Source organism: Trichomycterus rosablanca, chromosome 4, assembly GCF_030014385.1.
Source record: "Trichomycterus rosablanca isolate fTriRos1 chromosome 4, fTriRos1.hap1, whole genome shotgun sequence".
Taxonomy (NCBI): domain Eukaryota; kingdom Metazoa; phylum Chordata; class Actinopteri; order Siluriformes; family Trichomycteridae; genus Trichomycterus; species Trichomycterus rosablanca.
Window position 1 is genome coordinate 29984193 of NC_085991.1, and position 16364 is coordinate 30000556.

Genomic DNA, 16364 nt, shown 5'->3' on the forward strand with positions numbered 1-16364 from the left:
GCATCACAGCGCATCACAGCTTGCTAAGTATGGGACTTATTTACTTATTCCCCAGCTTGGTGCTCATATGTACGCAGATCCTTTAACTCCTGTAAGTTGTGAGGTGGGGCCTCCATGGACCGGACTTGTTTGTCCAGCACATCCCACAGATGCTCGATTGGATTGAGATCTGGGGAATTTGGAGGCCAAGTCAACGCCTCAAACATCGTTGTGCTCCTCAAACCATTCCTGAACCATTTTTGCTTTGTGGCAGGGCGCATTATCCTGCTGAAAGATGCCACAACCATTAAGGAATACCGCTTCCATGAAAGTGTGTACATGGTCTGCAACAATGCTTAGGTAGGTGGTACGTGTCAAAGTAACATCCACATGGATGGCAGGACCCAAGTTATCCAAGCAGGACATTGCCCAAAGCATCACACTGCCTTCACCAGCTTGCCTTCTTCCCATAGTGCATCCTGGTGCCATGTGTTCCCCAGGTAAGCGACGCACACGCACCCGGCCATCCACGTGATGCAAAAGAAAACATGATTCATCAGACCAGGCCACCTTCTTCCATTGCTCCAAGGTCCAGTTTCGATGCTCACGTGCCCATTGTTGGCGCTTTCGACAGTAGACAGGGGTCAGCGTGCAGCCCAATACGCAACAAACTGTGATGCACTGTGTATTCTGACACATTTCTATCAGAACCAGCATTAACTTCTTCAGTAGCTCGTCTGATGGATCAAACCACACGGGCCAGCCCTCGCTCCCCACGTGCATCAATGAGCCTTGGCCGCCGATGACCCTGTCGCCGGTGTACCACTGTTCCTTCCTTGGACCACTTTTGATAGATACTGACCACTGCAGACTGGGAACACCCCACAAGAGCTGCAGTTTTGGAGATGCTCTGACCTAGTCGTCTAGCCATATTTATAAATAAATAACCACCTATCTAATTTGATGTCTAATAAACTACAGAGACATGTTATTTGTTACCAAGATTTATTATACATTTCCCTTTACAAACTTATGTTAACTGTTAGAAAAATAATGATGAATTATGAATAATGAAATCATCATTAATGATTATGAAACATCAACAGTATTTTATATTGTATCAAAACGTTATGAATAACCACATAACTTGACAATGTACAATGTTTTTTTTTAGGTACAATGGTATTTTAACTAGTTTGTAATGTGGTAGATACTGTTCATTGCTTACTGATAGCTCATGGTTTATACACCAACCAGGACGAATCTTCGTCTGATACAACCACTTTAAGGACCAAGAGCAACTTATTAAAGAAGCTGTATCTGTACCTGTGATACCAGTTTCCACCACATAGTGGCAGTGTAAGATCACAAAACACAAGCAGACTTACCCTGCCTGTCCTGTTAATCAAATATCAAATAATAAACAGAATAGTAACTGTACAAAATCAGAGCAGTTATTTATTCTGGAATTCATGTCAATATATTAAAGTTTTACAGGCTGAAAATTTTAGTGTTGTAATTGATCAGCCAAGCATTTAAAATTCCATATTTGTCTTGTAATACCAGTAGAATCAGTACCCTCAATTAATGCTCAAATTTTGAGAAACTCATAGCCTGATACTAATTAGCTTTTATGCTTGTGATTTCAATATGAAATTAAGTACAATTTTAATCTGACAAAGCAAAAAACATGTATTTGTCCATTTAAGAATCATGTATTTAAAAAGTACTGTTTGGTGATTGTTTTTCCTCCCAGTCATTTTGAACCTTTACCACTCTCTACCTTGATGTTGGTACCATGTCTCTGTATAATAGCTTTATATTCTTTACCAGAACGGTACATAGTGCGTTTACATTCAGTGCTGCAGAAATCCACATGAAAGAGACCAAATCGCACGCTGAAGCCATCTGACCACTCAAAGTTATCCAGCAATGACCAGGCAAAATATCCTCTCACATTTACACCATCTTTGCTAACAGCTGAAAAACAAAATACAGTATTGTGAGTGGTAAGGCAACATAGTAATTAAACAGTAGTAAAATGTGTTCTTGCATAGGGCAGAGGTCTCAGGTATCAGTTTGTTTATGAGGATTTTAACGATGTGTTTTATACTTCTGGTTACATTCATGACAGGAATGATAGTTACTCATTACACAAGATTCATCAGTTCACAAGGTTATATCAAACACAGTCCTAGACAATTTAGTGTCTGCAATTCACCTCACTTGCATGTCTTGGGACTGTGGGAGGAAATTGGAGCACCCGGAGGAAACCCACGCGGACACGGGGAGAACATGCAAACTCCACGCAGAAAGGACCCGGACCGCCCCACCTGGGGATCGAACCCAGGACCTTCTTGCTGTGAGGCGACAGTGCTACCCACTTAGCCACCGTGCCGCCCCAGAGGTATCTCAGCTGTTGTGGTATTGGACTAGTAAAAGGTGGTTTAAGCCCATTGAGGAAGGCCCTTAATCTTCTATTTGGTCAGAGCAGAGCAGAGTAGGGTAGAGTAGAATAGAATCTTTATCGTCACTATACACAGGTACAATATAATTTTGTATGGCATCTCTCCAATAGAGGTAATAGCAGCAGTAGAAAGGTGCTCTGAATAAACGTGTCTGCTATGTTTCTTATATTGGGATTTTACCGTCATGTTTTACACACTTTTGTTACATTCATGGTAGGTAGTTACTCATTACACAAGATTCAGCAGTTAAAGTTTAATGTCAAACACAGTCATGGAGAAGTTTTTTGTATCTCCAATTCACCTCACTTACATGTCTTTGGACTGTGGGAGGAAACCAGAGCTCCTGGAGGAAACCCACATGCATTTCCAGCATGTTAAATCAAGTAATTTCCTCCTTGTATCTGGAGTTTACTAGAAGCTATAAATGTGGAGTGTGAAAAAAACACTGCTTAATCAAGGCTGTGGGTCCAGAGCCATCTGACACAAGGCAGGAATACACTCACACTCTCATTTGGAGCAACCAACCTATATAGGAGTAAACTAAAGTAACTGGAGACACAAAAGAAAACATGTCCAGCCCTAAAGTCAAGTTTTAAAGCCCAGGTGCTCAGAACCCTGGTGCTATTAGCGCCATGCTTTATTTATAATTCCAAATGAAATGTAAATGATGAATTAATTTGTACACTAAACATTAGTGTACAAAAGACTTTAATTTAGGATTGTTTAACAATTTATAAAAAGTTATTATAGATTATAAAGGAACAGTAGCATTTCTCTTTGCAAGATTGCATAATGCCCGAGCTTTGAAAAATAAATTGCTGTAGTTTTTACTTTTAAAACCATTTCTAAGGGAACAAAAACAATAAAACTGGGGAATTCAAGAAAAAATGTTGACCAATTTATCAAAGAAAAAGCAGTCTAGAAAATAGAATTGAGTTTTTTCACTGTTTGATGTAGACACAGAGACATCTTAGGTTTAGTTTGATAATTTAAAGAATGAATAACGGCTTTGGTAGTTTTGTAAAGATCTGGCAACACAGCATTTTCAAATATTAATAAATACCTACATATGACACTTCCCTTTTAAAACACTGTTTAATTATTTAGAAACACCCTAACAAGGTGTTTGTAAATAAACCTGATCTAGTTTACATCATGTGTATAAAGTTTAATGATTACTGATAATGCAAGACCTTTGGATACTTCCAGCAAAGTGTCCTGATAAAACTGGCAGCGGTCAGAGTCTTCCAGCTCCACAGGCCCCACCTGTGAGAAGCCATTTTCAGTTATGTAAACAGCAGGATTGTTGCAGGTCTCCTAAAAGAGATTTAGTAAAATCATGTTTAGGTGAGGTTATATATTCTGTTATATATAAGGTCACTTTATTTTACACACTTCTTGCAGATACAAATGTGTGTGATGACCCAGCCAATAGCACCGCTGGGGATTTGAACCCTGGATCCCAGCAGTAGTGAGCTAGAGTAACCCACTAAACGTTTCATCCTAAAACCTAATGAACTTCACATTTGAAAACCATGAATTTGGAGTACGGCGTTGTCCACTCTTCTGGGAAGGCTTTTCACAAGGTTTGGAGTGTGCTTGTGGGAATTTGTACCAATTCCTTGGCTTGCAACTAACAGTCAAATTTATCCCAAAAGTGTTCAGTAGTAGTTTTTTCTAATGCATTTTCTCCCCTTTTTCTCCCTTTTAGCGCGTCCAATTGCCCGATTGCATCATGCTTCCTCTCCACCAAAGCCGATCCCCACTCTGATTGAGGAGAACGAAGGTAACCCACAACCCCTCCGACACGTGGGCAGCAGCCGTATGCATTTTGTCACCTACACTTTGACAAGTGCAATGCGGATCAGCTCTGTGTACGGGGAGACACACCCTGACAGCACTCTTTTCCCCATCTCTGTGAGGGCGCCATCAATCAAGTCAGCAGAGTCGTAGTTGCATTAGTTATGAGAGAGTCCCTATCTGGCTTAATATCCCACCCCAGTCTGAACAACAGGCCAATCGTTGTTTATGTGGCTGCTCAGCCCAGCCGGCAGGCAGAGCTGAGACTAGATACGATGTATTCGAGAGCCCAGCTCTGGTTCCAGCGTGTGTTTTTACCGCTGCGCCACCTGAGCGGCCATGTGTTCAGTAGTAGTTAAGGTCAAAGCTCACAGGTTCCTCAAGACCAATCTCGTCTCTTTACGGACCTTGCACAGTGTAAGCCAATGAATGGATAAATAAATCTGATAAATACTGTAGCTATAATTACATGAACATTAATATTTAAAGTCTTTATTATCTGTCACCATCATTGCTGGAATCTCACTAATTACTATTTATGTACCTTTATGTATTTCAGCAACTTCCGAAGTCCTTCAGGCACCACAGCAAGCCAGGACACCCCAGACACTGGCCATGAGGGATCCATTACACGCTCAGCTCCCAGGTCGCCTGCAAGACTAACTTCACTAGAACAAGAGGTCATCTCCTTCACTTTTCGTGATGTATAGTAGTTTAGTGCAAAAAAATCTGCCGTGCCCAAAGGCTTTGGCTCATCTTCTGAAAACTTGGGCAACCGTTCACCCCCAGTGAATCCTAGTTCCCGGTTCTGGGCCTCAATCCTGCACTTCATGGACTCTGGATAGTCCCCTGTGCCAAATAAAGGGCAAGTAAACCAGTCCAACTCGAAATTCATGTAACGCTTTGTGGCAGCTACATCTCCAGGAAGGCTTGGATCCAAAGGTTCAGCCCAGTCACTGTTAAGAGCTATAGACACCTTCCCTTTCTGCTCATGTCTGAAGTGAGCATCATAGCTATGCCAGGCTTTAGCATGAGCACGAAGCATGTTGTGAGCTACTAGGTAGACAGAGGTTCCAAGCTCCTTGAGGCCTGGGGCAAAAAGTCCCTTCTCATAGCCAAGTTTAGCGTAAATAATTGGCTCATTTATCGTAAGCCAGAGCTTCACCCTGTCGCCGAAGGTCTTAAAGCAAAACCGGGCGTAGTTGTCAAAAAAGTCTGCAATCTGTGGAGATTTCCATCCACCAACATCCTGGAGGGCCTGAGGCAGGTCAAAGTGGTTTAGGGTGACCATGGGCGTAACAGCATTGCTAATTAGGTCGTTAATCACCTTGTTATAATATTGTACACCTGGGGATTAATAAACAGGGGAAATTATTATATATAAGTACAAAATAACTTTTAGTTAAAACATAAACTATAAGGACAGACGTATGTGGACACCTTTTCCAGTTATTAAGTCTAGCCACAGCCATTCCTAACAGATATACAAAATCAGTTATATATAATAAATGCTATGCCTGCTTGTGGTAGAATGATGGTGCCTCTGTGTACAAACATGGTCATGGTTAGACATGTTTTTGTATGAATTCCAGTGACCCACACAGAGGCCTGATTTCAACCTCAACAAACAGCTTTGGAATGAACTGGAATGTCAAGCCAGGTCTTTTCATCCAACATTAATGCCCAACCTCACAAATGCTTTTTTTAACTGAATGGGCACAAATTCTCTCAGACAAAATATTTTGAAAGCCCAGAAAATAGAGACTGTTCTAGTAGCAAATGGGGGCCAATGACACATTAATGCACATGATTTTGGAAAGGCATGACCAACAGTTTAATAATTAGGTGTCCACATACTTCTGGACATATATTTAGTGCATACAGACTAACTTACAGACTAACCCTACAGAAGTAACACACAACCCAGCATATGCTTTGTAAATTATGATAAATAAATTATGTTGACAAAAAAATATATTTATATAAATTCATTCTGAATTTACGAATAATGAAAAAATATACACCGATCAGATATAACATTATGACCACCTTCCTACTATTGTGTTGGTCCCCCTTTTGCTGCCAAAACAGCCCTGAAACTGTGATGCACTGTGTATTCTGACACCTTTCTATCAGAACCAGCGTTAATTTAAGCTACAGCAGCTCGTCTGTTGCCTTCGCTCCCCACGTGCATCAGTGAGCCTTGGCCGCCCATGACCTTGTTGCAGGTTTACCACTGTTCTTTCCTTGGACCACTTTTGATAGATACTGACCACTGCAGACCGGGAACACCCCACAAGAGCTGCAGTTTTGAAGATGCTCTGACCCAGTAGTCTAGCCATCACAATTTGGCCCTTGTCAAACTCGCTCAAATCCTCACGCTTGCCCATTTTTCCTGCTTCACTTGCTGCCTAATATATCCCACCCACTAACAGTGGTCACAATGTTATGCTTCGTCTGTGTATATAGTATGTTGTTTTCTAAAAACATTCTTGATATAATGTGGACATTTCTAGCCTGATTCAGTTTCCAATATACACATGCTGTACCTTTCGGATTGACAAAACTTGTGGTTCCATCAGGGAGCAGCCGTGACCAAGAGAAGGACAAGCGGTAGTGAGTAAGCCCCAGCTGTTTAATACACTTCAGATCTTCATCCCAAAGCTGGTAGCTGTTACATGCCACATCTCCAGAGTGGTTTTCAAACACTCGACCTTTAGCATGGCAGAAAGTGTCCCATATGCTGGGGCCTTTACCATCCATATTCCAGCCACCTGCACACAAACCAGGGTTATTAGTATCTACTGATATTACACTAAGTATACTCTTATGGCCAAAGTTTATATACATACGTAAGGGACATGTCATTTCTTAGGGTTGCATTTATATTTGCAGCAGCTCTTTTCTGTGACTGAATGATTGGAACACTTTACAATGAAATAGAAAATGTATCTAGCCATGATTTGAAAGAAAGCCCTTTAGAAATAAATATCACCTTATGCTAAAAGGAAATGTATCCGGACAAAGTAACCATCAAAAACAGTCTAGTGAATGTTACAGTGTGATCAGCATAGAGGTTGCCATGCTAGAAAAAATCTTTAAAGCTTAACTGAATTTTATTGTTTTACAGATCAGATCAAATAAAGCTTGAGTCACAGTGACTGGGAGTATGCTTAAATAAAAAACATAAGACATTCACACCCAATCACACTGTACCTACTGTTAAGCATTATAGTGGTGTTATTATGCTCAGGGGCAGTTTTGCTGCCAGTGGAACTATAAATGTATAGGACATGACCCAAAACATTTATCAAAACTTATTTTGGAATGGCTAAATCAGGCTAAAACTAAGCTTCTGGACCAGCTTAACCAAAATCCTGATCCTTACCCTATTTTTTTCTTTCCCCCAATCCTTCGTCACAAAAAAAACAGTAGTTAAAGAAACTATACAATCCTAAATCTGACATTCATTCATTCATTGTCTGTTTTACCACCGCTTTACCCTATTAAGGGTCGAAGTGGGTCTGATTTACTGGGCGAGAGGAAGGAAACATTCTGGACAGGTCACCATCACAGGCAAACACACACACACACACACACACACACACACACCTAGGGGGACTTTAATATCTCCAATTAACCTGACTAAATGTATTTGGAATGTGGAAGGAAACTGGAGCATCAGCAGGAAATTCACACAGACACAGGGAGAACATGCAAAGTCCACACAGAAAGGACCAGGACCACTCCACCTGGGCATGGAACCCAGAAACTTCCTAAGGCGACAGTGCTACCCACTGAGCCACCATGCCGCACAAATCTGACATAACATGCAATAATTGCCACCTTTGACCTCAAGTGTATGCATTCTTATCTAAGATTAAGCAGTACTTTTTTTATTTGTATTCAAAACTAAACATACTTAAATTAAGCTTGTTAATGAAATCAAACTAAATATAAAAATCTTTCAATATTAGTACAAATAAAGTTTTAAATAAAGGTAAGTATTTACCATAGTTTACCTTAAAATAAATGTTTTATGATAATAGTAATATTTATACATTTATACATATATAAATTCTCATTTGGTGGCATTTAATCTACATTTAATCGATTTATTTAAAACGCTGCAGTTACAGACAACATCTACATCAAACATACTACTGTACTGAACAGTAAAAGTACCAAAGTACTACACCACTTGTTTTGTACTGTTTAGTATGCTAGTAGAGGTTTAACAATGCATTTTCAGTAGCTGGAGCCCAAACTAAACCAAAACAGTCTCAGTCAGAGCTAACTCACCTTCTATTTGATACGCGGCAGTAGCAGCTCCCCATGCGAAATCTTGAGGAAAAACTTGGACGGGTACGTGCTGAGGAAGCGCCATAACTGCTCGAGTGTGTTTATTACTAATAAATGTTTAGTAGACTTTACAGCTTCATATGCTTCCACCTGAAACCCAGTGTGCTCTTTAGTTTTCAATACAGAACTAGGGACGCTTACGCAAAGGCTAAGTCTCAAACCACGTATTACCACACTTAATAGTGTGTGAAATCGGAACACTGCCAATGTTATTTTGACGAACTACTTAGTAACGTAGTTTAAGGTTTAAGACGCAGCCAAAGCAAATGGACGTGCGGTATTTGTACGTCATCACGCACTCCGAAACATAAACATCGGCTCTAGCAGTGTTTATTCATTCATTCATTGTCTGTTTTGTGCTGGTTAGGGTCGCAGTGAGTCCAATTCATTGCCAGTCCATCACACACACACTTAGGGCAGTTTTAACCAGCTCCAATTGGCCCGACTGCATGTCTTGGACTTGTGGTAGTAACCCAGAGCCCCTGGAGGAAACACAGGGAGAACATGCCAAACTGCACACATAAGGGACCGTGGCCACCTGGCCGGGAAATCAAACCCAGCCCATATTTGTTCTATGTCGACAGCGCTACCCACTGCGCCACCGTGCCGACACAGTGTTTATTCAGTAGAACAAAAACCTAACAGGATTTAACATGTTTAAATTTCATTATACCTTAGCTTTAGATAAACATTGGATATAAAGTCTACACATCCCTGTTAAAATGGTAGGTTTTTGTGATGTAAAAATTTGACTATAATAACTCGTTTTAGATTTCCACGTTTAATGTGACATAATTTGCCATAATACAATAGCAATATGTTTAATGATATAGTTTTGAGTGAAAAAAAAATAAGTATGCACACCTTCTTAGGTGTGTTGACTTTTTATATCCACTGTATATGCAAAACTTTTTAAGGGAAAATTTGAGGTTTGTGAGGTAACATCCATCATAAATGTAAATTAAATACACACACACACACACACACACACACCAGTCACTTTATTAGAAACATTTGTATATCCATGCACCAGTGTGTATTTTATCTATTCAGCCAGTCACATGGCAGCACATTGTGTAAAATTATACAGACAATGGGTCAAGAGCTTCAGTTCACATAAAACATGACAATGGGATTTAAAACATGTGATCTGAGTGATAGTCATGGCATAATTGGTGTTGCCATACTGGCTTGTTTTGGTATGTCTGAGACTGACACAACTTACAACTGTGTGTAAAGAGGAATTAACGCAAAATTTATCTAAAAACAAAGACAAGTGAGCTGAAGTTTTACAGATAATAACTGTGGTAGGCAGAAAAGCATCTCAGAACGTTTTGAACTTGTTGAACCATGTTAGGAAGAGGCTGGAACAGCAGAAGACCACAATGGGTTCTACACCTAACAGCCAACAAGAATTATAGGCTACAGTGGGCATTGAGTCTCCAAAATTATACAGTTTTTTAAAATATTGGCTGACTTTATGAATGTCAATTTCTGTTCAGACATGCCAATAATATAATAATAATAATAGGGTCAGCATGGTTCGAATTATGGAGGGATTGGGGGGATCTGACCCTCCTAATTAATACCAAAAAGAGGTTAGCTAAACTGTAACTTAAGGTAAAACTAAGAAACTAGCTGATGTTAGCATTCATCAATATGCAGATAATATAGTTAAAACAATAATAGAATAAATGAGCATGGACAGTGGTAGCTCAGTGGGGAAGGTACTGGACTAGTAATCATAAGGTTGCAGGTTCAAGCCTCACTGTTCTTAGCAAGGCCCTTAACCCTCAATTGCTCAAACTGTATTCAGTCATAATTATAAGTCATTTTGATAAAAGCGTCTGCTAAATGCCACAAATGTAATGTAAGAATATCACTATACACAGGTACAATAACATTTTGTATAGCTCTCTCCAATAGAGGTAGTAGCAGCAGTAGAGAAAAATAGTAGTAAAAATCACAAAAAAATATTTACACTCTGCATAAGTAAATGTACATGTGTATCTATAAATATTAAATACTGAATGTGTATAGTAAAGTATATTAAGCTAGATAGCTGCTAACATTAACATACAGTGCTTTCTCTGGCTTGCGCAACTGCAATTTTATTGAAGATATACAAAGTTGACCCCCCAAATGTCACTGTATAATGACATTATTTAACACTCTAATGGTCAGCATTTGGCAACAGCAAGAATCCATGGATCCAATCTGCCTTGCGTTGACTGTTTAGACCAGTGGTGGTAGTGTAATGGTTGTGGAGGTGTAAATTGGTGTAAACTAATCATTTACTGTATGCAATTCTGATCTACACTAATCAGCCATAACATTAAAACCACCTCCTTGTTTCTACACTTACTGTCAATTTTATTAGCTCCACTTACCATATAGAAGCACTTTGTATTTCTACAATTACTGACTGTAGTCTATCTGTTTCTCTGCATGCTTTGTTAGCCTGCTTTCATGCTGTTCTTCAATGGTCAGGACCCCCACTTGACCACTACAGAGCAGGTATTATTTGGGTGGTGGATCATTCTCAGCACTGCAGTGACATTGACATGGTGGTGGTGTGTTAGTGTGTGTTGTGCTGGTATGAGTGGATAAGTCACAGCAGCGCTGATGTGACAGTGAGTTTTTAAACACCTCACTGTCACTGCTGGACTGAGAATAGTCCACTAACCGAAAATATCCAGCTAACAGCGCCCTGTGGGCAGCATCCTATGACGACTAATGAAGGTCTCAAAGATGACCAACTGAAACTACAGCAATATATGAGCGATTGTCTCTGACTTTACATCTACAAGATGGACCAACTAGGTAGGAGTGTCTAATAGAGTGGACAGTGAGTGGACACAGTATTTTAAAACTCCAGCAGCGCTGCTGTGTCTGATCCACTCATACCAGCACAACACACACTAACACACCACCACCATGTCATTTTCACTGCAGCGCTGAGAATCATCCACTACCTAAATAATACCTGCTCTGTGGTGGTCCTGACCATTGAAGAACAGGGTAAAAGCAGGCTAAAAAGGTATGTTGAGAAATAGATGGACTACAGTCGGTAATTGTAGAACTACAAAGTGCTTCTATATGGTAAGTGGAGCTGATAAAATGGAAAGTGAGTGTAGAAACAAGGAGGTGGTTTTAATGTTATGGCTGATAGGTGTATATGGAGAAATACAGTATCTTAAGGCTGACCATTAATGACCTTATGTCTGAGCAGAAATGAGCACCGCTTTAGAACCGAGTCCTAATCCTAACTTGACTTCAGTTATTGTTTCCCTCCAAATTCAACAATGCTGACCACAACAACTTAATGACATTAAAGTTAGATGAGTCTATATGTGAATGTTTTATGAGCAAAAAACACGTTAGGAAGTGTTCATATTGTTAGCTAAGATGACTTTGTGTCCTGATTTGTTTTGATCCCGTTTATAGCGCCATGATTTGAAATCACTGACTGACTGCACCTTTAATGCAGCCTTTAATGCACCTAGTCCACTTTTTTTTTAATTCTTTATTTTGAAACATATTCTTACATTGTTGAACATAAACATACATTACATACATTACATTACACAGTGGGCATTACACAGCAATAATTCCAAACTCTTCCAGTAATACCAAAGTTTTTCTAGCTTTCTTGTTCTTGGAAAATTTGATACAGTCAATGTAGTTAAGAAGGGCTATATTAAATACACTGAAACAGGGATTAAAACTACACCATTTAGCTTGATGTATATGATACACTGCCTGGCCAAAAAAAAGGTCACACACTCTAATATTTGGTTGGACCATTTTTGTCCAGAGTTGCATTAATTTTTCCCCAAGATCTCGTATTGATGATGGGAGATTTGGACCACTGCGCAAAGTCTTCTCCAGCACATCCCAAAGATTCTCAATGGGGTTCAGGTCTGGACTCTGTGGTGGCCAATCCATGTGTGAAAATGATTTGAAAATGATCTTTCACAATTTGAGCCCGATGAATCCTGGCATTGTCATCTTGGAATATGCCCGTGCCATCAGGGAAGAAAAAATCCATTGATGGAATAACCTGGTGGTTCAGTACATTCAGGTAGTCAGCTGACCTCATTCTTTGGGCACATAACGTTGCTGAACCTAGACCTGACCAACTGCAGCGACCCCAGATCATAGCACTGCCCCCACAGGCTTGTATGGTAGGCACTAGGCATGATGGGTGCATCACTTCAGCCGCCTCTCTTCTTACCCTGATGCGCCCATCACTCTGGAACAGGGTAAATCTGGACTCATCAGACCACATGACCTTCTTCCATTGCTCCAGAGTCCAATCTTTATGCTCCCTAGCAAATCGAAGCCGTTTTTGCTGGTAAGCTTCACTGACAAGTGGTTTTCTTAAGGCTACACAGCTGTTTAGTCCCAATCCCTTGAGTTCCCTTCACATTGTGCATGTGGAAATGCTCTTACTTTCACTATTAAACATCTCCCCGAGTTCTACGATTTGATTTCACCAAACGTTTAAGTGATCGCCGATCACGATCATTCAAGATTTTTTTCTGACCACATTCCTTCCTCGAAGATGATGTTTCCCCACTGTCCTTCCACTTTTTAATAATGCGTTGGACAGTTCTTAACCCGATTTTAGTAGTTTCAGCTTCTCCTTAGATGTTTTCTCTGCTTGATGCATGCCAATAATTTGACCCTTCTGAAACAGAATGTCTTTCGACATGGTTGTTTAACAAATGACAAGCTACTCACTGCATCAGTTAGGGTTAAATAACTTGTTGCCAGCTGAAACATAATCACCCATGAAGTAATTATCCAATGGGAGGCTCTTACCTATTTGCTTAGTTAAATCCAGGTGGTGACAGTTTTTTTTTTAAGTATCAAAAATAAATCAGTCACATATTTTCTATTTGTAGGGGAACCATCTCTGTAGAAATGTAATAACACAACTTGCATATCCAAAGACAAATTCATTTTAAGTTTTTTATTCAAAAACTGAACTATCTCATGCCAGAACATAGATACAATGGGACATAAAAAAAGATGCTCAATAGTTTCTCTGTCTCCATTACAGAAAGAACAACTATAATCTATATCCAGTCTGAATCTTTAGTAATCCACTATTCCTTCTCAAAAAGGTAGCCGCTCTGTAGTGACGTCAGCGACGGAAGTGGGACATTTACACGGACTTTTACGAGTTCATCAGCTACAACAATACTGCTTTTCGTGTTTTTTTTTTTTAATTTATGCGAAACTACTATAATTTCTAGTTGCTTTAATGTTTAAATATCACTGAAGATTGATAAAAGTCGAACAAACAACCATACTTAGCGCGCACGCTGTTTTTGGGAAACATTGTTTGGCATGCTGATCGTTTGAGCTCCATTCAACTCTTGTTTTTGAGAAGTGTGCAGACGTTCATCGCTGGATCTTGTGTTTAATTTAACTGTTACAGAAACTGGAGTTTATTGTTGGAAATCTGGTCGACACAAAAGAAACTTACGCTTGAGCGGAGCGTGACCAGATTACCTAAAGTTTGTGTGTCTTAGGCTGCAGCTGTTTCTTCATGGAGTACGCGACGTGGATTACGACGATCACGGGCAACTAAGGTTCAGGAATCTATGCTCGAGTTATTTCTGCAGCACCTAACTGAATATGAATAATTTTGGAGTTTTGACACGCTTGAAAGACTTTATGGTTCGAAATCGAGGCAGCTGGAAAACAAAAGAGTCTCGCAGCGCTTCTTTGGACTGATTGGTATGGAGCACACAAAGCAACGTTTCACCCGAATGTCGCTGATTTGGACACGGTACCTTCAATATGACCTGGGATTTTGCGTACGAAAGCGTTTCTCATAAACACAGTACGTTATTTAATACGCCACCAAGAAACCCAATTTGGCATTTTAGCGCATAACAACGACAGAAAGTAGAAATGTCGGCTAGATATTGGTGCCTCCTGTTTCTGGTATATACCCTGCTCAGAGGTGCAAACTCTGCAGTCTCCTCTGAATGTAAATCATACGAAGAACGGTCGAAAACTGGTGAAAAAGTGGTCTGTAGCAACATGGAGCTCCAGCAGGTGCTGCCTGCCCACTCTTTCCCCAACAGAACAGTCGCACTGTAAGTACAAATCTTCTTAAATTACTTCTGCTGTCCTACTAAATTAGTAATAAAACCAGGTTTGGGACTGGGAGTAGATAGCACCTTCTTTGACTGACCATTTGTCTGGGAGCATTCACACCTTCCATATACATATACTTGTCAGATACATATACTTGTTTTTATTGGCATACAGATGTCTTCTGCAACTTTTTAATTCTGTAGACACTTCTCTTTCTTACATACGTTATATACGTATATAATGTTTCTCTACATACCTTTTTAGCCTGCTTTCACCCTGTTCTTTAACGGTTAGGACCCCCACAAGACCACCACAGAGCAGGTATTATTTAGATGGTGGATCATTCTCAGCACTGCAGTTACACTGACATGGTGGTGGTGTGTTAGTGTGTGTTGTGCTGGTATGAGTGGATCAGACACAGCAGCGCTGCCGGAGATTTAAAATGCCGTGTCCACTCACTACACTTTATTAGTCTCTCCTACCTAGTTGGTCCACCTTGTAGATGTAAAGTCAGGGATGATCGCTCATCTATTGCTGCTGTTTGAGTTGGTCATCTTTGAGACCTTCATCAGTGGTCACAGGATGCTGCCCACGGGGCGCTGTTGGCTGGATATATTTTTGGTTGGTGGACTATTCTCAGTCCAGCAGTGACAGTGAGGTGTTTAAAAACTCCATCAGCATTGCTGTGTCTTATCCACTCATACCAGCACAACACACACTAACACACCACCACCATGTCAGTGTCACTGCAGTGCTGAGAATGATCCACCACCCAAATAATACCTACTCTGTAGTGGTCCTGTGGGGGTCCTGACCATTGAAGAACTAACAAAGCATGCAGAGAAACAGATGGACTACAGTCAATAGTTGTAGAACTGCAAATTGCTTCTATATGGTAAGTGGAGCTAATAAAATGGACAGTGAGTGTAGAAACAAGGAGGTAGTTTTAATGTTATGGCTGATCGGTGTAGGTCCCCTTGAGAGACTACTCCTGTGTTATATTTGTGAATTTAATCAATTACAATTTTTTTTGTAGTTTTAAGGTAGTCATTTTGAACCAGGGTCTTTTAAACCAAAATGAAATTGAAAGATTGCAGTGATATACATGTTGTTTACAAATGTGTAATCTTTTGATTATAGCTGTCGGTGCATCTTGGAGATGAGCACTTACAAACCGTAGTCTGTTTGTTGCAATGCATAATTTTTTCAGCCACCCTGTCTGTACTCATCCATCAATGGAAGGGTCACCATTTGTGTGGTCGACCATACTATGGAGCAGTGAATCAGTGTCACTGTTGCATAAAATCGTCCATCAACCACAAACAAAAAAGGTCAGAAACTGACACTGATGAACATCTAGAGTATAAGGTGTATTGGATTTAGCAGAACTAGAGTACAAGTAACATAATTGCAAAATTAAGTGTCTATTTTTAGTCAAACATACTGTATAATTTTAATTGCAGTAATTGTAATAATAACTGTCTATCTATTTGCAATTGGCTCGTCACAGTTTCTGCCTTGCATCCCTTTAAACATCAAACACATTACAGTCAATAATAAAACGTATAAGAGCAGGCGAGCTGAGTTAAGCAGATACAATTGTCAATGAACAGCTTATTCTTATTAAGTAGTGTTGCC

General features: G+C 40.0%; 2 protein-coding genes across 2 annotated transcripts in view; one reads left to right on the top strand and one right to left on the bottom strand.

Annotated features, from left to right (window-relative positions):
• Nucleotides 1-988: 988 nt before the first annotated feature.
• LOC134311538 (cytosolic beta-glucosidase) lies at nucleotides 989-8704 on the bottom strand. Its single transcript, XM_062993169.1, has 5 exons — nucleotides 8550-8704; nucleotides 6797-7021; nucleotides 4792-5594; nucleotides 3641-3764; nucleotides 989-1959 (listed from the first exon to the last, which is right to left on the bottom strand). The coding sequence occupies exons 1-5, from the start codon at nucleotides 8632-8634 to the stop codon at nucleotides 1736-1738; spliced, it is 1461 nt and encodes a 486-aa protein (XP_062849239.1). The 5' UTR covers nucleotides 8635-8704; the 3' UTR covers nucleotides 989-1735.
• A 5833-nt stretch (nucleotides 8705-14537) lies between these two features.
• LOC134311909 (adhesion G protein-coupled receptor A3-like) overlaps nucleotides 14538-16364 on the top strand; it is a 48555-nt gene continuing 46728 nt past the window's right edge. The window contains exon 1 of the mRNA XM_062993558.1: nucleotides 14538-14725. Coding sequence (XP_062849628.1) covers nucleotides 14538-14725 — 188 coding nt within the window. The remainder of the gene's footprint in view (nucleotides 14726-16364) is intronic.

Excerpts from the sequence above, each read along its gene's own strand:
- LOC134311538 (XM_062993169.1), bottom strand. The coding sequence starts at position 8,634 with ATGGCGCTTCCTCAGCACGTACCCGTCCAAGTTTTTCCTCAAGATTTC. Across the intron at positions 7,022-8,549 it reads TGCCGCGTATCAAATAGAAG|GTGGCTGGAATATGGATGGT; the intron begins GTGAGTTAGCTC and ends GTTTGTGTGCAG. Across the intron at positions 1,960-3,640 it reads TTTGCTGGAAGTATCCAAAG|CTGTTAGCAAAGATGGTGTA; the intron begins GTCTTGCATTAT and ends TTTGTTTTTCAG.